Raw genomic sequence first — 19,420 nt, forward strand, 5'->3', positions numbered from 1 at the left:
TTTCGACCCAACGCGCCCTTTTCCCCCCTCAGGAACCGCGAGGCGGCGGGCGGGACCCCTCACCCCGCTATCCCCGTGGGCGAGCGGGGCCTTTCCCGCTCCTTTCCTCAGCCACCCCCGGCCCCTCAGCAGCTTCCCCCCCCCCATCCCGGGGCTTCCCCCGGCCCCTCACGGAGCCTCCCGGCCGGCCGGGCCCGGGGCCCCGCCGCACTGCGCATGAGCGGGAGGCGGCGGAAGGGCCCGTGAGGAGCCGGGAGCCGCCGCCGGAGGAAGCCGCCGCCGATCGCCGCCGCCGCCGCCCTCAGCGTCTGCCCGAGCCGGGAGGGAAGAGGCCCGCAGAGCCCCCACCATGGTGAGCGGCCTCCCCTCGCCTCCCCTCGGCTCCAGGCGCGGAGCCCAAGCGGCGCTAAGGGGGTAGGGGCAGCCGGGGCCTAGTCGCGGCGGGCCGGGGTGTCCCGGAGCTCCCGGCTCTCCCCCCGCCTCAGATTCTCTCCCTCAGGGCTTTGGGGCTCTCGGTCCTGCCGCTGAGGGGCCGGGGGCTGCTCCCGGGCAGAGCCGAGCGCCGGGGCCTAGGTTGGGGGGCGCCGGGCTGAGGGGGAGGCCTCCGGCCCGCGGGGGTCCGGCAGCTTTGTGCGGGCCCCGAGCTCCGGCAGCAGAGGGAAAGGAGAGCGGGGGGGTTGTGAGGGAGCCCTGGGACAGGGCAGGGGGCTGCCACGGGGGGCTCGGGGGGTTTTGGGGGCTGTGGGGGAGGCTCCGGGCCCGTTAAGCCTTGGGGAGCTGGCGGGGGAACTTGGCCGCTCTGCTCCTTCAAGGGTTGGTCGGAGGGTTTCTGGGGAGTCGCTTTGTGTGGTTTTGGTGAGGTGCTTTTGGTGTAAGTGGTGTAAAAGAGGGCCTGGCTGTCCTGCGTCTGCTGTGCATTGTCCTGTCCCTAACAGCGAAGGACTTGTGCACTCGAAAATCACTTGACTTTCTCCTTTCCCCTCTGGAGGGAAACCACACTGCTGCTATTTCTGTGTGCTTGAACAAAAGGTGATGATGTTCCCGAGTGTTAAATAAGGGATCCTCGCTGGCTTGTAGCATCCAGTGTCTTATGTACCTGAGGGAACGTGTTTATAGTCGCACTTCTAGGCCTCTTCTGTATACAGAAGTTGTACAGCTTTAACTACATCTGTAGGCTTAAAGTAGCACAACTTTTCTGTAGAAGCTGCGTTGCCTTAGGAAAGGTGTAAGAGAGAGGCTGAGATCTACGCTGCGCGTTTGGTGGTATAAAGATATCTTACACATGCAGCTAATATGATTCTGGCAAGCAGTGTTCAGAGCGTATAAAAAAAAAAAAAAAGGACACCTCTAGCTGATGGGGTGATGTTGGCATGAAAGTTTGGTTAGCCAGGATTTAAATTAGTGGTGTGGTACGTAGACCTCTAATAAACCTGTCACTGTGTTACCAATATAATTTTTAATTGAATAGTTTTATGTAGATCTTGCTGTGAATTTTCTTAAGGGAGCTTGAAACTAAGGTTGAGTCTGTAGAGGTGTCTGACAGTAATTCCGCAGCTCTCGGGACTGTCCCAAATAACTGTTACCTAGTAATGTTACACAACTTCTAACAAAGACTTTTTTCCTATAAAAATCACCTAGAGCCATCTCACAGTGTATCTGGTGTGAGCATACAAAATAAATACACGGTTGATGTCTTGTGTGAACACTTATTTTCGGTTGGCTCTGTGGTTAGGGATATAAATTGAACAGCGCTGTTGTAAATGGCAGTGTAACAAATATTATGGCAATATAACAACAGACGCATCAAACTGAACAGCCTTTTGTGAGGAAATGTAGAATCCGATCTGCTTTGGCTTCTTGGAAATACTGAAGTGAAGAGCTAGCAGATAGGCTCCGTGGAACAATCCTGCCCAGAGAGATGTATTTATCAGACGGGAGCAAGTACCTGAACACTCTGGTCATGGCCCCGAGCGGGCTGTTTGGCACTGTTTTCCAGGTCGTGCTTGTTGGCTCCAACACCTGGGTGAAAGGATGTCATAGGCACTGAAGCAGGGCTAAATGACAGGCTGCGGGTTTTATAGGTTATAAATATAGGTATGAAATGTTTCCAGTGTCCAAGGTTCTGCAGCTACGCCTGTTCTGTCAAAATCCTCTATAGTAGGGGAAAGAGCAGGGAGGCTTCTTCCCAGGGATCTGAAAATCTCACCCAGAAGCACACGGTTGGACATCCCGTCCTCCTGCCTGCATGCATGGCTGCTCTGGCGAGTCCTTCCAGTGGCTGGGGCAGGTTCCTGGGGCCGGCTGCTCGTCCACCACAGCTCGTCCCGTGCTGCCATCGAGGCTCCTGCAGCCGAGCTCTGGCTCCAGCTCACCTGAGCAGCGCTGACCATTGGGGCGTTTCTGGTGCTGATGGTCTCACCGGTGTTCCTCCCGTTGCTGCTGTCAGGACAAAGTTTCCTGGTGTTGAGTTGTCTTTGTCCGACACCTGGAAGGGAGGCCAGCGTGGCAGCCTGTTAGGCTCGCTCTGGCGTTTAACTTGAAAAGCGCTTTCCGTCCAGCTCGCAGCGCTCAGGTACGCTGCCTGGCAGGGTTCCTGGGGCCACTGGCAACTGTGTGCCTCTCCTCCCTGTGTTTCCATTCCATCTGAGCACCTCCCGTAGCGGTGGTCACCTTTTGCCATGTCTGTTGTGTTCCTGCTTCAGCTCGGTTACTTCAGACGAGTAACGTGCCTGCCACTGCTGACAGGGTTGCTGGCAGCAAGTTGATCCGGCGTACCCCGAGCCATCCTCTGAGGAGGAGAGCTCCCAACTTCGCTGTTGTAAATGATTTAATGGATTTAGAACTGTGTGATACTCCAGGCAAGCATGCACCTAGATACAGAACCTTTATCCAGAGCCAAAAGCCAACCTTCCCTGTATTTACAGGATCTCTTATATTGTCCAGTTTGTGCTCTCCAACAAATATTTCTGTGCTGATAAATGCATCATTCCTTAAATACATTATTTCTTAGTGCAAACCTCAGGTGACAGGAAGTTGAAGTTCTTGTAATACTGAATTTTTAAGTGTCTGACACTGTCCTGTAATGTTATTGTACTTCATGACATTGTTATTTAGTGTTTCACCCAACGAGCTATTCTGCCTGGCTGTTTTTTTATGGTGCATATTCATGTCTGTAGTAGTTTGTTGATATTAAATGTTTGGTGTCGGTTCTCCTATAGTAAAACTTGTGGATTCTTGGCATCATACTTAGGACCAAGCAGTCTGAGTGCTAGACAAGATGGTGCATGATCTTGTTTCCTCTCCCTGCTAACCAGAGAACCCTTTGAACTTACACTGTAAAATCGCTTTTAACTGGAGCCATGAAAAAACTGTTCGGGAATATGAACTACTCTGAGAACAAGGTGTGAAATTTATTATGTAGCTCTTGATATTTTACTCGTGTTTTATGGTGCCAATGCAAATTCAGGGTATGAAAACAGCTTCTAATGGGTGAACAGAGCTTCTAATCTGGAGCAGAGTTAAGAGTGCTGAACAACTGACAGCTTTTTTAAGTTGAAAATGCCCAGATTTTTGGTGTTCCCTTTATCTCTCAGGTTAATGTCAATTGCCCTAAAACTCTACTATACCTACTGCTTTCCTCTGGGTAGCTGCCTGTTACTGCTCTACTGTGAAACACTTTCAGCCTGTATGCAAGTACAGAAATCATTTTATCCACTAAACTTTAGAGGGTGTAAAAAGCAACTTTGATTTTCTGTTGCCTGTGATTTTCTCTTTGGGTTTTGTATATCAACAGGCCTTGTAAATGTCGGTTTTGTTCTGTTCCACTGCAAACAAATGGATTTCAAGTCAGTTTCAAATAGCTTAAAAATCTCTTTACAGTCTTCCTTTGCGTGCCCCTTTTTTGGGTAAAAAAAAACTGCTGTAGAACATAAAATTTCGTTGAAGGACACGTTTATTTATATTGTACAGAAAATACAGCTATTTAATTGTCTATGTTGTTAACTTGGATTTAATGTGTTTTTATGTATATATATGTCATTGAAATTGGATTAAAATCTAATTACGTGTATTCATAGCCTTCTGGCAGAAGTAAGTTGTAATTAACTTTTGTTTTCTTATCAAACAAAGAAAAACATTCACGATTCTGCGTTTTAAGCTCTAGCCGCGGATTTGTCAAATCGAGGCAATAAACAGATTACTTGCAGGCATCTTGTACGTTCCTCTGGCTATAGTGCAACGTGGAGTGATTCAGACATAGCAGGAGGAATACTCTTCTGAGCACGTTTTGAGGAAGGAATATTCTTTGTGTGCACACAAAGACGCGGCAGAAGTGGCGGTCGTGGTCTGTAAGGTAACCGCGTGCACAGACCCATGCCGTGCGTGGGCTGACGGTATTTGGCGTCTGACCCGACGTCACCAGGGTCCTTTGAAAGTGCATGGATGCTTCCTGCAGCCAGGTATCTTGCTAGGGTTTGGAGGGGATGAGGCTATTTTAGAAAAGGCTTTTACCTGTCACCCGCATGAGAACCAGAGAGGCTTTTCTTTGAGTCCAAACTGCGAGAAATGCGCAGCTGCCCCATCGTTCAATTCCCGTAGTTAGCAGGGAAATTAGCAAGAGGCAGAACCACTGAGTGTGGGGAAGCAAAGCAGGCTTCGACACTGAAAAGTGATACTGCAGATGCCTTTTTGGGGGCCGTAAGGAATTTGGGGCAGGGATAGATCAAACTGATTGTACACTGCTTGTCTGGCAGCCACACACAGCCATGAAGCCAAGTCCAAGAGCAGTGTTTCGGTAGGAATCCAAAGGCTCTCTCCAGCCCTAGCAGTGCGGGACGAAGGTTGTTTATGTTTCCCATGGACGTTATCCAGGGGAGTGGAGCCCTCGTACGGCTGCTTGTTATCCAGGAAACGGTGGTGACCGGTGTGTAGAGTTGATTTCTGAATGTGAGGTGGCTAAACACTGAGTGTAGAAGATGAGGAAAAATAACCGTGTAAGCAGAGTTGGCAGGTCACTTCCAGCATTTGCTTTTGGCCTCGACTGGGAAAGCTTGCAACCCTAGTTGGAAGGAGTAGCAGTCTGAGGCCAGAAAGGGGAAAAAAGACCAAAGTGTGGATTTTTTTTTTTTATTTATTTTTTATTGTTCACTGAAGTATCTAATAGTGGTCACAACCAAGGATGGGTTATTGAATTAGAATCATCAGCTTTGGTGCTAGATGGGGAGAGGGAAGTGTTCACTTTAACATAGCATCAGAAGTTGCAAGGAAAGATAAAAATATTGTGGAGCTATGAATCTACATAATGTAGCTTTCAATTTAGAGAAGTTAATCTGTGTTTCAAAGTTCACCTTTTGCCTCTTGTGACATCTGCATCGTAAAAGGTGGAATGGACACCGCGCAAACTTGATCGAAGGCGAGCTGGTCCAAGTTCTTCCTTTATCCCTTACCCTAAAGGGTAGAACATATTAGAAAATCTGTTGCGTTTTTTTTCTGTTGGTTTTCACTGGTGTATTTTAGCAAGAAATATATCTGTTAAATGCGATTCTGTCTTTCCTTTTAACTAGCATTAAAGTAGAGATATTTTAAATGGGTTGCATTACGTTGCGGCGCACACAGTTGCAGTGTAAGGTATTTGTTGCCTGATGGCTACAAGATTAAAGGCTGGAGGTGCTTGTGGCTTTGCTCTTGCACACTTAAAACAATAACAGACTGTTGGAGCTTGGCTGCTAGAAATAGCCCTTAAAAGTGCAGGAGGTTTGGAACTTGTTCCCGCCTGAAGTGTGGGTTTTTAATGGGTTGAAAGAAGAGCTCTGAGAGGATAACAAAAACGGCAGCAATTCCATCTCTTGCTGTCCTATCATAGGCCTCCAAGGAGTTGTCCAGTTGCTTGGGATGTGGAGGGTCTCATCCACCTTGGTAAGCTTCCGAGGGAGCATTCATCACATATAAAGGGCTTTGAGCTTCACTAAAAATAAAGTCATCTTTGACCAGTAAAGATAGAGGTATTCCAGAAAAAAATATACCCGAACAGTACGATTTATTGCATCTTACAATATTAGCAAATGCTGTGTGTGCTATTGCCTGTTATTAGCTGCTTGACTCTTGGCAAATTCAGTGTTCTTTTTTTTGTTGTTGTTTTCAGAGTGTTTTTTATTGTTCCTGTTCAACTGGGGAATCCCAGACCCACAGGAAGATCTCATGCATAAATAGGGTTAAACTTTTATCATAAACCCGAATCGATCTAATAAATTGCATACCATTTTTACGTGACAGCCCACAAAACCCACTACCTGTTGTGGTTTTCAGTGTCCGTGATGAACCCTTGTAAGGCTCTTCCTTGACCTTTCTGTGGTGTGTCCTAGCTTTTAGACTTTATCCTTGCAGCAGTAGGACAGAACAAAGCCTCTTTCTTGAGGTTTTACAGAATACTCGGTTTAAGAAGTGTTGTGCACCTTAGAAACTAATGATTAAAGGCACCAACTTTCTCAAAAAAAAAAAAAAAAAAAAAAAAAAAAAAAAAAAAAAAAAAGGATGACCTGAGCTGCCTTTTTTCCTTTTTTCAAGTGTGACTGCCCCATAGCACAGCTGAGCCTGCGGTGACGCAGCAGCCTGGCAGTGTGGAACTGATTTGGGGAAGCTGGTGATTGGTACAGAAAGTAAGACATGCGGCTGTTCCGTCTGCATTTGGCATTTCATGCTTTCCGTGCTTTGCTTTAATTTGGCTGAATTTACAGAGCGATTTTAAAAACTGCAACTGCAAATTCATTCATCGTTCCTGGAAGTCCTGCCACATGGCTTACTCAGCATCAGCTGTCTGACTTTGGTGAAGGTCTCAGCTCGGTCCTGCTTGGTGCTCAACATCTGCCGTGCAGCACAAAGCTGGCCCGAGGTCCCAGCAGCGGGGCTGGAACCAGGCCTGAGAATTGGCCTTACAGAAGCATCTTCGTAGCTGAAAGTCCAATGTGAGAAACATGTTGGAGAGGCTGAAATAAAGAAGCAATGCATAGCTTTAGAAGTAATAGAGACCAGCATGGGTGTGTTGAAATCTGCAGCGGGAGTTGGAGACATAGGGTTGCTTGGTGGCATCGTGGGTTTTAAGGCAACGTGCTTCTAGTGTGTTCAGGTGTTAGTGTAAACCCCATACCTTGCCTGCTCTTATGAACTGTAATGTGCTCGTTCACTGTCATCAGGCCAGAGAGATGATGTTGAGTTTTAGGGCAGATTAATTTGTGTTCTGTTGGTGAGCTTTTCTAATGGCAGTGTGATTGGACACGAATTGTTCTCTGGAATGAGGAGCTCCAGCTCATACTTCTGACCCGTTCTTTCTTTGGCTGAGGGTGGTTTATAGCTCCTAGAGGTTGATATTTGCCTCTCTGTTTTTCCTTTACCCCTGGAGAAAGAGCCGTGCACTTGGAAATGGCAATAATGAAATGAATATGTAAATCTAGGTAGAATGAAAGGCAAACTACATGTGAGATATTTGTGCCATGGTAAGAAGCACGATCCAGACCTGAGAAGCCAGGTCAGGGCTGAATTTGGATGTAGTGCAAGAGCTGTAAGATGGCTTTCTCCTGATCAGCAGTTAGCTTCATGTAACTGATACCTTGGAAATACCACGTGTGCTTCTCCTCAGCAAAAATATCCCTGGGAATCTCCCTGCAGCAATAAATGTCGGGCAGCAAACTCCCCACTCGGTTTTGGGCTGGAGCAGGGCAGCTGGTCCTGGCCCGAGCCAAGGGCCGGATTCTGCAGCTTTCCCCAGCTAGCTGCTTCCCTGCCTGCTGCAGGTGAAGTTCTGTGCCTTTTTTTCCTTTTTTTATAGCTTCAGTTGCTGCACCTGTGAAATGGAGACAATGCCTCCTCGCAGGAATGTTTGGCAAATCGTGTAGGTGGAGCTGAGCACCTTCAAAGTGAAAAATTCTCTAAATTGGTCTTTTAAGGTATTTCAGCGCGTAGCTCCCTGAAACATCTGAGCCAGCGCAGTGCCTTGCTGCCGCCTGGGGTTACCTGATCCTGGCAGCGTGGTCTCACAGCAATTCCTGCTGCCCCCAGTGGTTGTCCTCCAGTCTTTTGGGGTGCATGGTATTCACCCCACATCTCTGGGAGGCCGGTACTCTGGGGTGGGACGAGTGCCAGCCTCTCTGTCGGTGATGGTGAGCCCTGAAATGGCCTCTTCTGCACAAGGACTTCTTCCCTTTGAGTTGGTATTTGCTGTCTCTGTTGAGGCAATTAATCTGTCAAGTATTTTGATAGCCACAGGCTTTACTTAAGCATTTAAATTACCTGTTCTTGGTAGGCGTACCATTTGGCCATTAAGAAAAAATGCTTTTTTTCTTTTTCTTCTTAAAAATTGGTTTAAATACAGTCAGGTGTAAGGAGGGACACATTTGTGAATTTGCTATGCCCTCTGGTTCTCTCTCAAGATATGCAATAATAATACTCATTTTTAACTTCTTTGATTGCTTTGCCAGCGTGGTTTCTGTGATGATTCAGCTCAGTTTTGTTATCTTCATTCTAGGTATTTTACACGGTAAGTTTGAAACACATACTGGTGTGCATTGCATATGCAGCAGTAAGAATGCATCCCTCTTACACATCCAAGAGGTTCTTTGATCTAACTGTACCAAAACACATAACAATCTGTTCGCATATAAAACAATATCTGTATCTTCTAATTTAGCAATTAAAAAAAAAAAGTGCTGTTTTTAAGTGTCTGTTGCTAGAAAGAGCCTTAACTGCTGGGGAAAATTGTACTGATTTAAAAAAAAAAAAGAAAAGTACTGAATTTTTTCCTTCTGATAAAACATTTATAGTTTCGGTGTTGTCTGTTTTTGCTAGAACAAGTTGAAATCATCACAGAAGGATAAAGTGCGTCAGTTTATGGTCTTCACGCAATCTAGTGAAAAGACAGCGGTGAGTTGTCTGTCTCAGAATGACTGGAAGCTAGATGTTGCAACAGACAACTTTTTTCAAAATCCTGAACTTTATATACGAGAGAGCGTTAAAGGCTCGTTGGACAGAAAGAAGTTAGAACAGCTATATAACAGATACAAAGGTGAGTACCCTGGGTCTTAAGCCCTATTTCCTGGTTGTATGTATTCTTAATTATGGTGTGTAAGGCAGAAGGGAAATATACGTAGGTTTCTGCTTCACAAGGTTTCTGCTTTGACTTACACACTTTAAATACATGTCCAATTGTACAAGATTAGGGTTTGAAACTGGAATTGTGAGTACAGTGAGTAACTGTAATGGTCACTGTGGATTTTAGGTGACTCTTTTGGGGGAAGCATTTCACTTAGGAGTTGCTCCTGACAAAGGGTTGCATAACAATGACAGATTCTACCTGGTGCTTATTATCAGTGTTACAGTGAACAGTGTTCTGTTAGGAGAAAATGAAGTCTTTATATCTGTTATACAGGCAGTGTTCAGCTGAGAGTATCCCACCACATACATTAAACGGGATTCAGAACAGTAGAACAAATTCAGTGATTTACCTCTAAGAAAAAAAGTGCCAAATTCATTGTCGGTTTTTGTGTGTGGACATAATCCAGATACCATTTTGCTCAACTTTTCGTTGGCTTGTGTTAGCAGATTTTTGTTAGTGCACTTGAAACGTGAACATCTTACTTCCAGACAAGATGTAGAGTGATTTCTTCGGGGAAGGGCATGTGCCTGGCTGGAATTGGTAATGGGGCAACGTAACTTTACTCTTGGAATTTACCATGTCCAAACTCACGTGTGCTGGTGATGCCAGAAAATGCACAAAGCTCGTGTTGATTTAGTAGTTTATGGGAAGATTTGATTTTTGTGTCACTACAGCTTATGAATGGACGCTGCAGAATTGTTTATAAAGATACCCCAAATCTTACTAAAGATGCCAGTAATTAAGTGTGCTGGTGGGAAAGGACTGCTCTTCTGTCTCTGGAATGAGTCAGAATATCATGCATGTTAGGCAGAAACCAAATCTTTGCTGTGCTTTTGTCTCTCAATAAAAATGACATAAGCTTCATTGTACGGGAAGCTTCATTGTTGAAACTTCCTCAGATGTTAAAGCTTAAGTATTGGAAGTACTAAACTAATTCTGTTTTTTAAAATACACACTTTTAAGAGCTTATCCCAGAAATGATTTGAAAATGGTTTTCTCAAAGACTGTTGTTGAATAAATGTAGTATTTCCAAAATCGCTGTTTTTTTTCTTTTGATGCTTACTTTTATACCCCAAAGATCCTCAAGATGAAAATAAAATCGGTATAGATGGTATACAGCAGTTTTGTGATGATCTAGCTCTCGACCCAGCCAGCATTACTGTACTCATCATTGCATGGAAATTCCGAGCTGCAACACAGTGTGAATTTTCAAAGCTGGAGTTCATGGATGGAATGACCGAGTTAGGGTAAGTGTGCAGTATTAGAGACTGTCATGCCAGAAATTGGAACAGTCCTGCTCAGGGGAATTCAGAATCACATTGCCCTTTCAGACTTTCAGAGGCTTTTCAGAGGCTAGCATCACTTGTCTGCCTCTGTAAAAATGCAACCGCTGTCCGTGTGCTAGATGCTTAGTGACCAGCAAAAGGAAGGTGGGTTTGAGTGCTGCTTGCCTTGCTTGCGTGAGTTAGCTGCTGTAGAGTTATTCAAGGAGGCAAAGCAAGGTTGTTGGTCGGCAGTCCAGCATACCTGAGTTATGCCTGTGTAGTGTGAATATAATAATCTCTATCATGTTTTTCTAAAAATAGTGGAATAATAATTTGGAATAATAATAAAAATATGGAATCTGATCCATAAGCTAGTATGTGCAAATGGCAATGTGAAGAAAGAACAAAGAAATTGAAATGTTTTATAAATACAGACTAGCCTGATTCTGTTTGTTTGTTTGTTTTTGTTTTGAGAACTGTATTGTATTCCATGGAAATGTTATAAAAGACTTCTAAAGTTGTGTCTCTTACAGCAAAACGAATAACACACAAATAAACATGCTTTTTAAAATGCAGATGTGACAGCATAGAAAAACTAAAGGCTCAGATTCCTAAAATGGAACAAGAATTAAAAGAGCCGGGAAGATTTAAGGATTTTTATCAGTTTACTTTCAACTTCGCAAAGAATCCGGGACAGAAAGGTTTAGGTATGTATTCTTAATCATAAACATTTGTGCACAGACATGTGGAATGACTGATGAAAGCAGTAAGTGAAAGTATTACTGTGATCCCATGAGTCTGAAAGGTAACCTCTCTTGTAATAAAATACATGTTATTGTGAAAGATAGGTGTCAATGTCAGATTTTCAAGGTGATAGAAATATCTGTGTAATTAATATATTAGACTACAAAATTTTATGAGAGGGTTTATTCTCTTATGAAGAGTGTGTGAAATTCTCAGTGAGCACAATGGATTGCGGTCTTACATTAAAGGCATAATTACACCATTTGGAACTTGCAGCACTGAACAAATTAATTAAATTTTCACTTTTAGGGTAAATTTAAGCTGTAAAACTGATTTCCATATGAATGTACTTGTACAGAGTCTCTTGTATCACCAAAAATGTGTGCAAATGCCTTTGCAAAGTAGAATTGGAATAGTACAAATAGATTTTTATATCCTGGGCTTAGATGCCTTTTGCTGTTGTGCCTTCGGTAAAAGGTGCTTGCCTTCAGCCTTTTTTCCCCTTGGTTCAGTGAATGTTTTTCCTTTCTTTCATTATTTCAGAGCTCTTCTACTGATTGTTCTTTTCATTACATAATAGGTGAAATAGAAGAATTGCTTATTAAAAATAACTTAAAAAACATAGCTTTGATTGAACTAAATGAACAAACTGTAAATTTGTCTATTCAAAACTGCAAAAGTAGAAGGAATCGTGCTTAAAAACATGTGTAGCCAGATCTGAATCCTGCAAATAAATGAATTTATTTCTGATAAAAATTCTTACTGATTCTTACTTTCTGTTGCTACAAGTGTGTAGCCAGTAAATTGTGAGCGGATGGAAGGTAAGTTACAGACAGAGTCAGTGTGTAACTGTTCACATCAGAGAACTGATTACAGTTTCTTCTGGTTACCATTGTGATGTTTGTATGTTATTCTTAATTTTTAAACAGCTTTAGACAGCAAGGAAAGCTTTTGCAAAATCCCTGTTAGGTGGTAAAAGTGAAATAATAAATTGCAATGAGGCCATAATTAATTGATCAGTTCTAGTTATGTTTCTCAAGGCTTCAACATAAGCAGGACTGTTTGATGTAGTAGTAGTTTGCTATTTTCCTCTCCCCATTTCTAAGGTATTAAGAAGACTTCCATTATATTTCTGCTTTTTTTTTCTGATACCTTGTGCAGTATAGAAGTGAATCTTTTGAGCATCCCAGACGGAACAGACCTCAGTAAAAATGGTTTACCAGCAAAACTTAACTCCCTTGCTTTTCTTTCCCATTCATCATAAAGGCTATTTGTGCAGGTTAAGCTCTAACAGCGATGAAGAGAAGTATTTCTCAGATCCAAATAGCACAAATATATATATATCATATGCACACAGGGTAAGGTTTTCAGTGTGGCTCCAGAAGTGATGTAGAACTAAGCATAAATCTGGATGTTTACCTACCTTTTTGGTGCCAATAAATGCATGGTTCTAGGCATGAATTTACAACAGGTCAGAATAATTCTGGAAACCCTGAAGCAAAAGAATATCAGGGAAGTGCAGTGCTGAAAAGTAAGTGCTCCTAGTTAGGCAATTAATTTTGTACTGTCTAAATAGCGTCTTGTAGGCACTTGCAAATTGATTTTAATATATATTGGTCTCTAATCTTCTAAAAGTTGTGTAGTAGCTCAGGCACAGTTCTAGGAACATATGTCCTGTGCATAATTCCTTACTGCAGTGTAAATACTGTGGATGTTTTAAAAGTTCCTGTGATATCTGCATGTCACTTTAGAATACCTTTTAGCTGACGCTCATTGCAGACATTGTTTGCTTCTCCTGCATGCCTGTTTTGAGACTTCCATATTTGTTCCATACGTTTTTTTTCTGCGCTAGCAGATAATGAGAACGTTCCTGAGTGCTCTTTCAATTTTCTTAAGAAAATGTAAAGTTAAATGCTTACTTTATTATTTTGTGACTTCATAAAACATTCTAAAGCATGTAGCGTTGTCCAAATTATGTCTTCCCCCAGGAATAATCTGGAAGTTGTATATAAGCATGTCAAAATGCACAGCTTGTTTATAATGTTTGTTCTACAATGTACTCTAAATATGCAGAGATTTGATAACCTTGTATTTTTTGTTATGTCTACCATTACTGCATCACAAGTAAATAAAACCTAGTTTTATGATCTGTTTCCTTGAGGAAGTGATCAATTAAATCTGAACTCTGAATCTATTTGCTTTTAGAAATCCAGTAGTTTAAGTTGAAAGCTAAATTGTGAATTTTTATGTATGGATTCTTTGAAAAAGAGCTACCTAGCCTTTATGCTCTTGAACAAGTTATCATTTTTGGATATTTAGTGATGCAGTGCATCTTCTGTTTAATTTAATGGAAACCCAACCTTAAGCCTTTAGTGTGAAATTACATCCCCTTGCCGCTGATTGAAAATCATCCACAAATTCTATTCATCAGTTTGGTCAGGAAGCATTATAACGTGTTTACACTGTCAGAGAAGAACTTCTTCTATCAAAGTTACCAAACAATTCAGAATCTTCCCCAGCAGTCTTCTATGTTCCCTCCAGCAGTGTAGAGTTGAGTCATTGTTTTGTTTGCTATTGGTTTCACCTCTAAGGTCCACCTGCCTGGTTTGTTTGTTTGTTTTTAATAGATTAGGGGTTGGGAGAAAAGTGAATATGTTTTTTTGTTTGTTTGTTTGTTTTTTTTTTCTTTTTTTTTTTTCTCATGAGGTTCAGTTGCTCGTGTGCCTCTTCTCTCTTCTTCCACAAGAGGATTGTTTTTGGAAGAAGAGATTTAAGAGGCTGCAGCAAGATGTAAGAGCTTCTATGAAAAAGGAGGTCACTTAGCTAGGTAGCCTTTTGTAGTTACTTTAATTACTTGATGATGGACACTGAATTCAGGTAAGATCACAGCATTTTATTATACAGTACAGAGATCCTCTTTAATTCCTGGTAGTGGAGATCGTGCTAGAGATCATGAGCTAGAGCTCATATACTTTTTTTTTTTTGATCAACACATTACTGTGTGTCACTAATAAACAGTAAACACATGACATTTCAGCCTTTGGCAAGTACCATGGAGGCTTTTTTGTTTGTTTTCCCTCTTCATATGTTAGATTAACTAGTCTTCTCTCTAATTGCTGTGTTCTAACAGCTCCCACTGCTGACAGCAGTGTGCAGTTGCCTGATAGGCAGCATGTTCTTATTCCTGAACTCTGTCAGGTTGCTCAGTCACCCTGAGAAATGGATTCAAAACAAGCAAGAACTTCACAGCGGTCATTGAAATGCACAAAGTGAAACCCATCATCTGCTTATGCAATAATTAATACTTAAATAAAGAATATCTCAAAGGGAAACCTGTTGCAGAAATGAACTCTTGTCAAAGGCCATCTAACAAAGCCAGCAATGTTGCACTGAAAATGAAACCATAAATACAATTATTATTAAACTACCTTTTTATATGTATACAAGTAAAACAAAGCAGATCATATTACAAAGTACTAAATTTTTGTCAAGTCAATAGTAGATTTAAGACAAATATTTCACTGGATTGTATGTAAAGTATTGTTAGATAGCAAAAAGCATATGAAATTGTGTTTTGAACATGTTGAATATGAATATGGGCAATTTTCAGTTCTGTATTCAAGTGACAGTTTCAAAATATGTAAAGTATTCACATAACAATTTGTTTATTTTGTAGAAGATTCACGAGTATATTTGCATCATTCATCTTTTTACCCTTATGTATATGCAGTTCATCGTAGATACCTCTTGAGATGTATTGAAATGCAAATCTCTAAGAGTAATATATTTTAATATTACAGATTTAGAAATGGCCATTGCCTACTGGAATTTAGTACTTAACGGAAGATTTAAATTTCTAGACTTGTGGAACAAATTTTTGTTGGTAAGTTTTAAGTCTTTACATAAGTGGGACTGCAGTAATTTCAAAACCTGAAATATAAATATGTTTATATTTTTGAGTAGATGCAATGGACTGTTTTGTTACAGATCCCAGACGCTGCACTTCATAATGTATACAAAAAAAAGATGTGTTCTGGGGGTATGATTGTGTCCAAGACAGTAAAAATGATTTTGTATATGTGTTCTTCATGCTTTTTTCTTGTATTTTCCACCCCTCCAAACAGGAGCATCATAAAAGATCAATACCTAAGGACACCTGGAACCTTCTTCTAGACTTTAGTACAATGATAGCAGATGATATGTCTAACTATGATGAAGAAGGTAAACATTTCCCTTTATTTTCATTAACTTCTGCGTTATGCTATGTTTATTGCTGTGTATCCGGCACAGATATCTAATGGTGTAAGTAGAGAACATCGCTGGTGATCTAACGCTCAGAGTTAGAGCTACTTTAAAACATGTTGTTATCTGTTTACTGCGGGTTTAGAAAAGAAACGCTGATGTTTTCTTAAATCCCTGTTTACTCTTTTTTCCTTCTTCATGAGCTCAGGTGCTAACTCTTTCTTCTTGAGGAAAGACCCTCACATCTGTATTTAAAAACATGGATTCTCTGTCAGCGCAGTTTTTGGCATCTCCAACCAAGTAACTGATGTGTGGTCTATGCGTTTCCTTGTAGGGGTCCTCTGGTTATTGCATTTCTTAGTTTAGAATATTCTTGAAGTTTGATTGTTTTGGCTCAACATGAAGATTGGGCATGCGATAATACTGAAGTGAAACTGGCCACATGCAGGGGTTACAAAACATAAATAATTTTCTACAGCATGTGTTTCTTGTAAATTTTTGTATTGATTTTTTCATCTTCCAGTCCATCTGCAGCCAAGAACTGCTAATTACCTTCAATCGTTGGCGGCAGATCAGTTGAGTGGAGGAAACTAAACTTCTTGATACTTCAGAACTGAGGGGAGCAAACTTCTACAATTTTAATAATTATGAACAGTTCTCATTCCCTTTTCATCAAGCGAATGGGCTGCTGCCCACGATAAGTCAACATAGTTTTGGAAAGATTAAAGGCAGAAAAGACTGTTCTAATGATTCGGAGTAAAAATCCTTTCAGGAAAAAAACAACCCACCCACAATGTAACTTTCACGTGATAATGGTGCACGTGATCAAGAGAGTGGCATCTCTTTGGATATCACTGCCCGTAATATGAAAAATGTTCCTATGCGTTTCAACTACCCCTTGATAAGGAATATGGAAGAGCATATATAGTATAATGCCAGTTTCATAGGGCATCGGCTACTGGGGTGCATTTTGTTTTTGGGGTACGACTACCTATGTTGATTCTAACAGATGAGCATTGCATGCATGCAAGATCATATTGTGAGCTGTAAATGCTGTAGCATGCTGTGACATGCTGCTACTTAAGCATAGGCTCCTTCATACGATGTTGTTTTTTTTTTTTTTGTTTTGTTTTTTTACCTTGTTGATCTGATTTCTTATGTTCTGAGCCTTTTTTTTTTTTTTTCCTCTTTTAGGGGCATGGCCAGTTCTTATTGATGACTTTGTGGAATTTGCACGCCCTCAAATTGCTGGGACAAAAAGTACGACAGTGTAGCATTAAAGGACCCTTCTAGAGTGTACATAGTCTGTACAAATACCTGAAATGGAAAATTGCACAGTCAATTTCTGCTGGCTGGACTGAACTGAAGATCAATCCTCACAATGTGGCTGAGGGTTGAGACAAACCTTTAAGGATACATCTTGGACCATATCATATTTCATTCTTCTACTGGTGGTTTGGGCTTTTCTTCTAGTCTGGACCACTCTTGCCCGCTAAAATTCCAACATTGTGGATTTCATCATGGATTTTTTTTTCTTGTGTGTGGACCACCCTAGTTTCAGCTCCCATAAGTCCTAGAAGCTTTATAATTATTTTGAGGTTTCTGGTTTCACATAAAGCACAATGCTGGTCATCATCAGACAACTATTACATGGCATCTGAATTATACAGATCAACATCAAAACAATTTTTAAAAGAATCCTTAAATATACACTTGGGGCTAGTTGCAAAGACTATTGATAGCACTTCCTTTAAGAGTGATATATTTAAGTGTACTGGGTCTGATTTCTTTTTTTGTTTGTTTTTTTCTTTTCCGGAAAACTACAGGTATCGTCTAAGTGAGTTTGAGCATCTGGTAAAAACAATTACAGAAAGAAACAAGAAAAACCGAGGTTGTTGATACTGGGCTATCTAGGTGCCTATCTGAATGGTTTGATTGTACATCAGCTGACTGTGAGAGCAGTTGAAGTACGACACAACTACTGTGCACTTACAGCACCCGCGTTTAATGTTCTAGTCGGCCTTCAGTGAGCGTCATTTGGATGAACAGTGTGCGTAAGGGTAGAATCTAGTATGCTCTAGGTTATTATCTAAGAAAATAGATTTCATTACAGTTTTGAAATGCTTATCTGTCTGTCAAAGGAAGGCTTTTTCATTTCTGTGGAAATCTAAAACTTGAATATGATGAATTTGTGTCTTAAGTTTGCTACACAATGCAGTATTTTAAATTCAGACATTAAAATTTTATGCTTGAGGTATGAAGAATCAAATGGCCCTGATATAAAAAGAAGGTGGTGCGTTTGAAATGAAACTAGGTTTTGAAACCGTTATCCTGAGAAATAAGTTAAGTCTTTATAACATACAGGTACTGCTGTTATAGATGACACCCATTTTTAATTATTTTGTTGAGCTTTCCTTAAAAAGACATGTCACTGTGGTTGCCAAATATAGGAATGAAGAGTAAAGCGTTCCCAAACAGGCACAGATCAGATACAAAATACTACACTGGCTTAGTTTGCTTAAATTATTTTGTTGGTTCATCACTACTTCTCATTGTTTTACCGCATTTAACTAAATCACGTTCATTTTGTTCAAAACAGGTTTTATCAGATGCGCTTCTTTATTTTTAATATTACAAGAGCTCGTGAGCTGCTTTTGCGCTAAACATGGTCTTTACTTCTCACTTAGTTATCTGTGAAGAGATTTGGTATCTTGAGATAAATACTACTCTGTAAAGCAAGCTGGAAACTACCAAGCTCCAGGGAAAAAAACAAAAAGACTATAGCTACAAATAAGGGTAGAGGTTTGAGTCCATGTGCTAAATAGTCCCACGGTAAGACCAGAATTATTTCTGAAATGAGTAATTGGTACTTGCACTAAACAGCAGAACACTTCTATGCAGATGCTAAAAGTATTTTAGGAAAAAAAAAATTGACTATTAAACTGCTAAAAATGCTTATTTCTGTTCTCTGAGGTTTGACCATGACGCTAGCTCCCCCTTATAGCAGTGCCCTTTTAAGAAAAATCCAGCTGTGCGTTTATTTCAAGAATACAGTTCCACAGAAACATTGCAGACTTTCTCCAGCTACTGGAATTGGCTATGCCAAAAAATGTGTGTTTTGCTGCTTTTCAGTATTTCCTTTCTAAATTCTGTGTAAATATAAATGGGGATTTGAAATTACGGGGTGGGTGTGTGTGTGGGGAAAAAGCTCTACAAGGTATCTATGCGTGCTGTTTTCTGTGTTGAGGGTTTTGGTACAGTTTCAGATTGATTTGTTCAAGTATGCTGTTTGGGAAGGAGAACTGACTTGGGTTTTTTTATCCCAATACAGACTTGTCCCTCAAAAAAAAGTCTGAGATTGGGTAGTGGCATAATGCCGTGGTGTTTTAAAGAATATTCCTTTTGAATGCAAGATCTTTTCAACAAAATAGTGTTGTCATCAGTTTGGTACTACGTGCTTATAATTACTGTGTAATTATAAAGAAATACATAAAACTTTGACTAATTATGTTGCAGAAAAAGGTTATTTGTGCTATGATGGCATCATAGAATTTTTCAAAACAAAATTGAAAGAAACATTGATTTAACAGGGTGTTGTTCTAAGGACAAAATGCCTGGTTACAGAGAATATTTTGTACTGAAAAGTGCTCAGATGTGGCCATGTGTTTGTTTTTCCTTTATATATTTGTTTTGGTTTGTTTTTAAGAATGCAGACAGTTGCTTACTTGGATTGCTTTAATTCATAAGCGCTAATGTCCTCAATCTGATGATCTCCCCTTAATGGATCAATTTAATTTTGCCAAATGTCAGGAAAAAAGGTAAACATCAAGTTTATAACCTGTTTTTATACATTAAATGTGTACAAAATTAGAAGTGCCCTGATATAAAACACTTAATCTCAAGATTATATTTAGTAAAAAGCATCATTTACATATCTCTGTAAGTTCAAATGTAACTTCTTACAATCCCTCTCATTACCAACAGAGGCAATAAAGCTCCAGTGAAATTGCCATGACTAAGTCTTCTC

At 40.9% G+C, this 19,420-nt stretch overlaps 1 protein-coding gene across 1 annotated transcript; it reads left to right on the top strand.

Moving 5' to 3' along the window:
- The first annotated feature begins 253 nt into the window (after window positions 1-253).
- On the top strand, window positions 254-19,408 carry DCUN1D1 (defective in cullin neddylation 1 domain containing 1). Its single transcript, XM_032193165.1, has 7 exons — window positions 254-352; window positions 8,836-9,052; window positions 10,221-10,389; window positions 10,984-11,114; window positions 14,952-15,034; window positions 15,276-15,372; window positions 16,588-19,408. Exons 1-7 carry the CDS (start codon window positions 350-352, stop codon window positions 16,665-16,667), a joined length of 780 nt encoding a protein of 259 aa, XP_032049056.1. The 5' UTR covers window positions 254-349; the 3' UTR covers window positions 16,668-19,408.
- The last annotated feature ends 12 nt before the right edge of the window (window positions 19,409-19,420 follow it).

This window comes from Aythya fuligula, chromosome 9 (assembly GCF_009819795.1).
Source record: "Aythya fuligula isolate bAytFul2 chromosome 9, bAytFul2.pri, whole genome shotgun sequence".
NCBI lineage: Eukaryota > Metazoa > Chordata > Aves > Anseriformes > Anatidae > Aythya > Aythya fuligula.

What these genes read in the sequence shown, in the direction of transcription:
- DCUN1D1 (XM_032193165.1), top strand. An exon ending in GCTATATAACAGATACAAAG is followed by an intron (nt 9,053 to 10,220) that starts GTGAGTACCCTG and finishes TATACCCCAAAG; the next exon opens with ATCCTCAAGATGAAAATAAA. An exon ending in GATGGAATGACCGAGTTAGG is followed by an intron (nt 10,390 to 10,983) that starts GTAAGTGTGCAG and finishes TTTAAAATGCAG; the next exon opens with ATGTGACAGCATAGAAAAAC.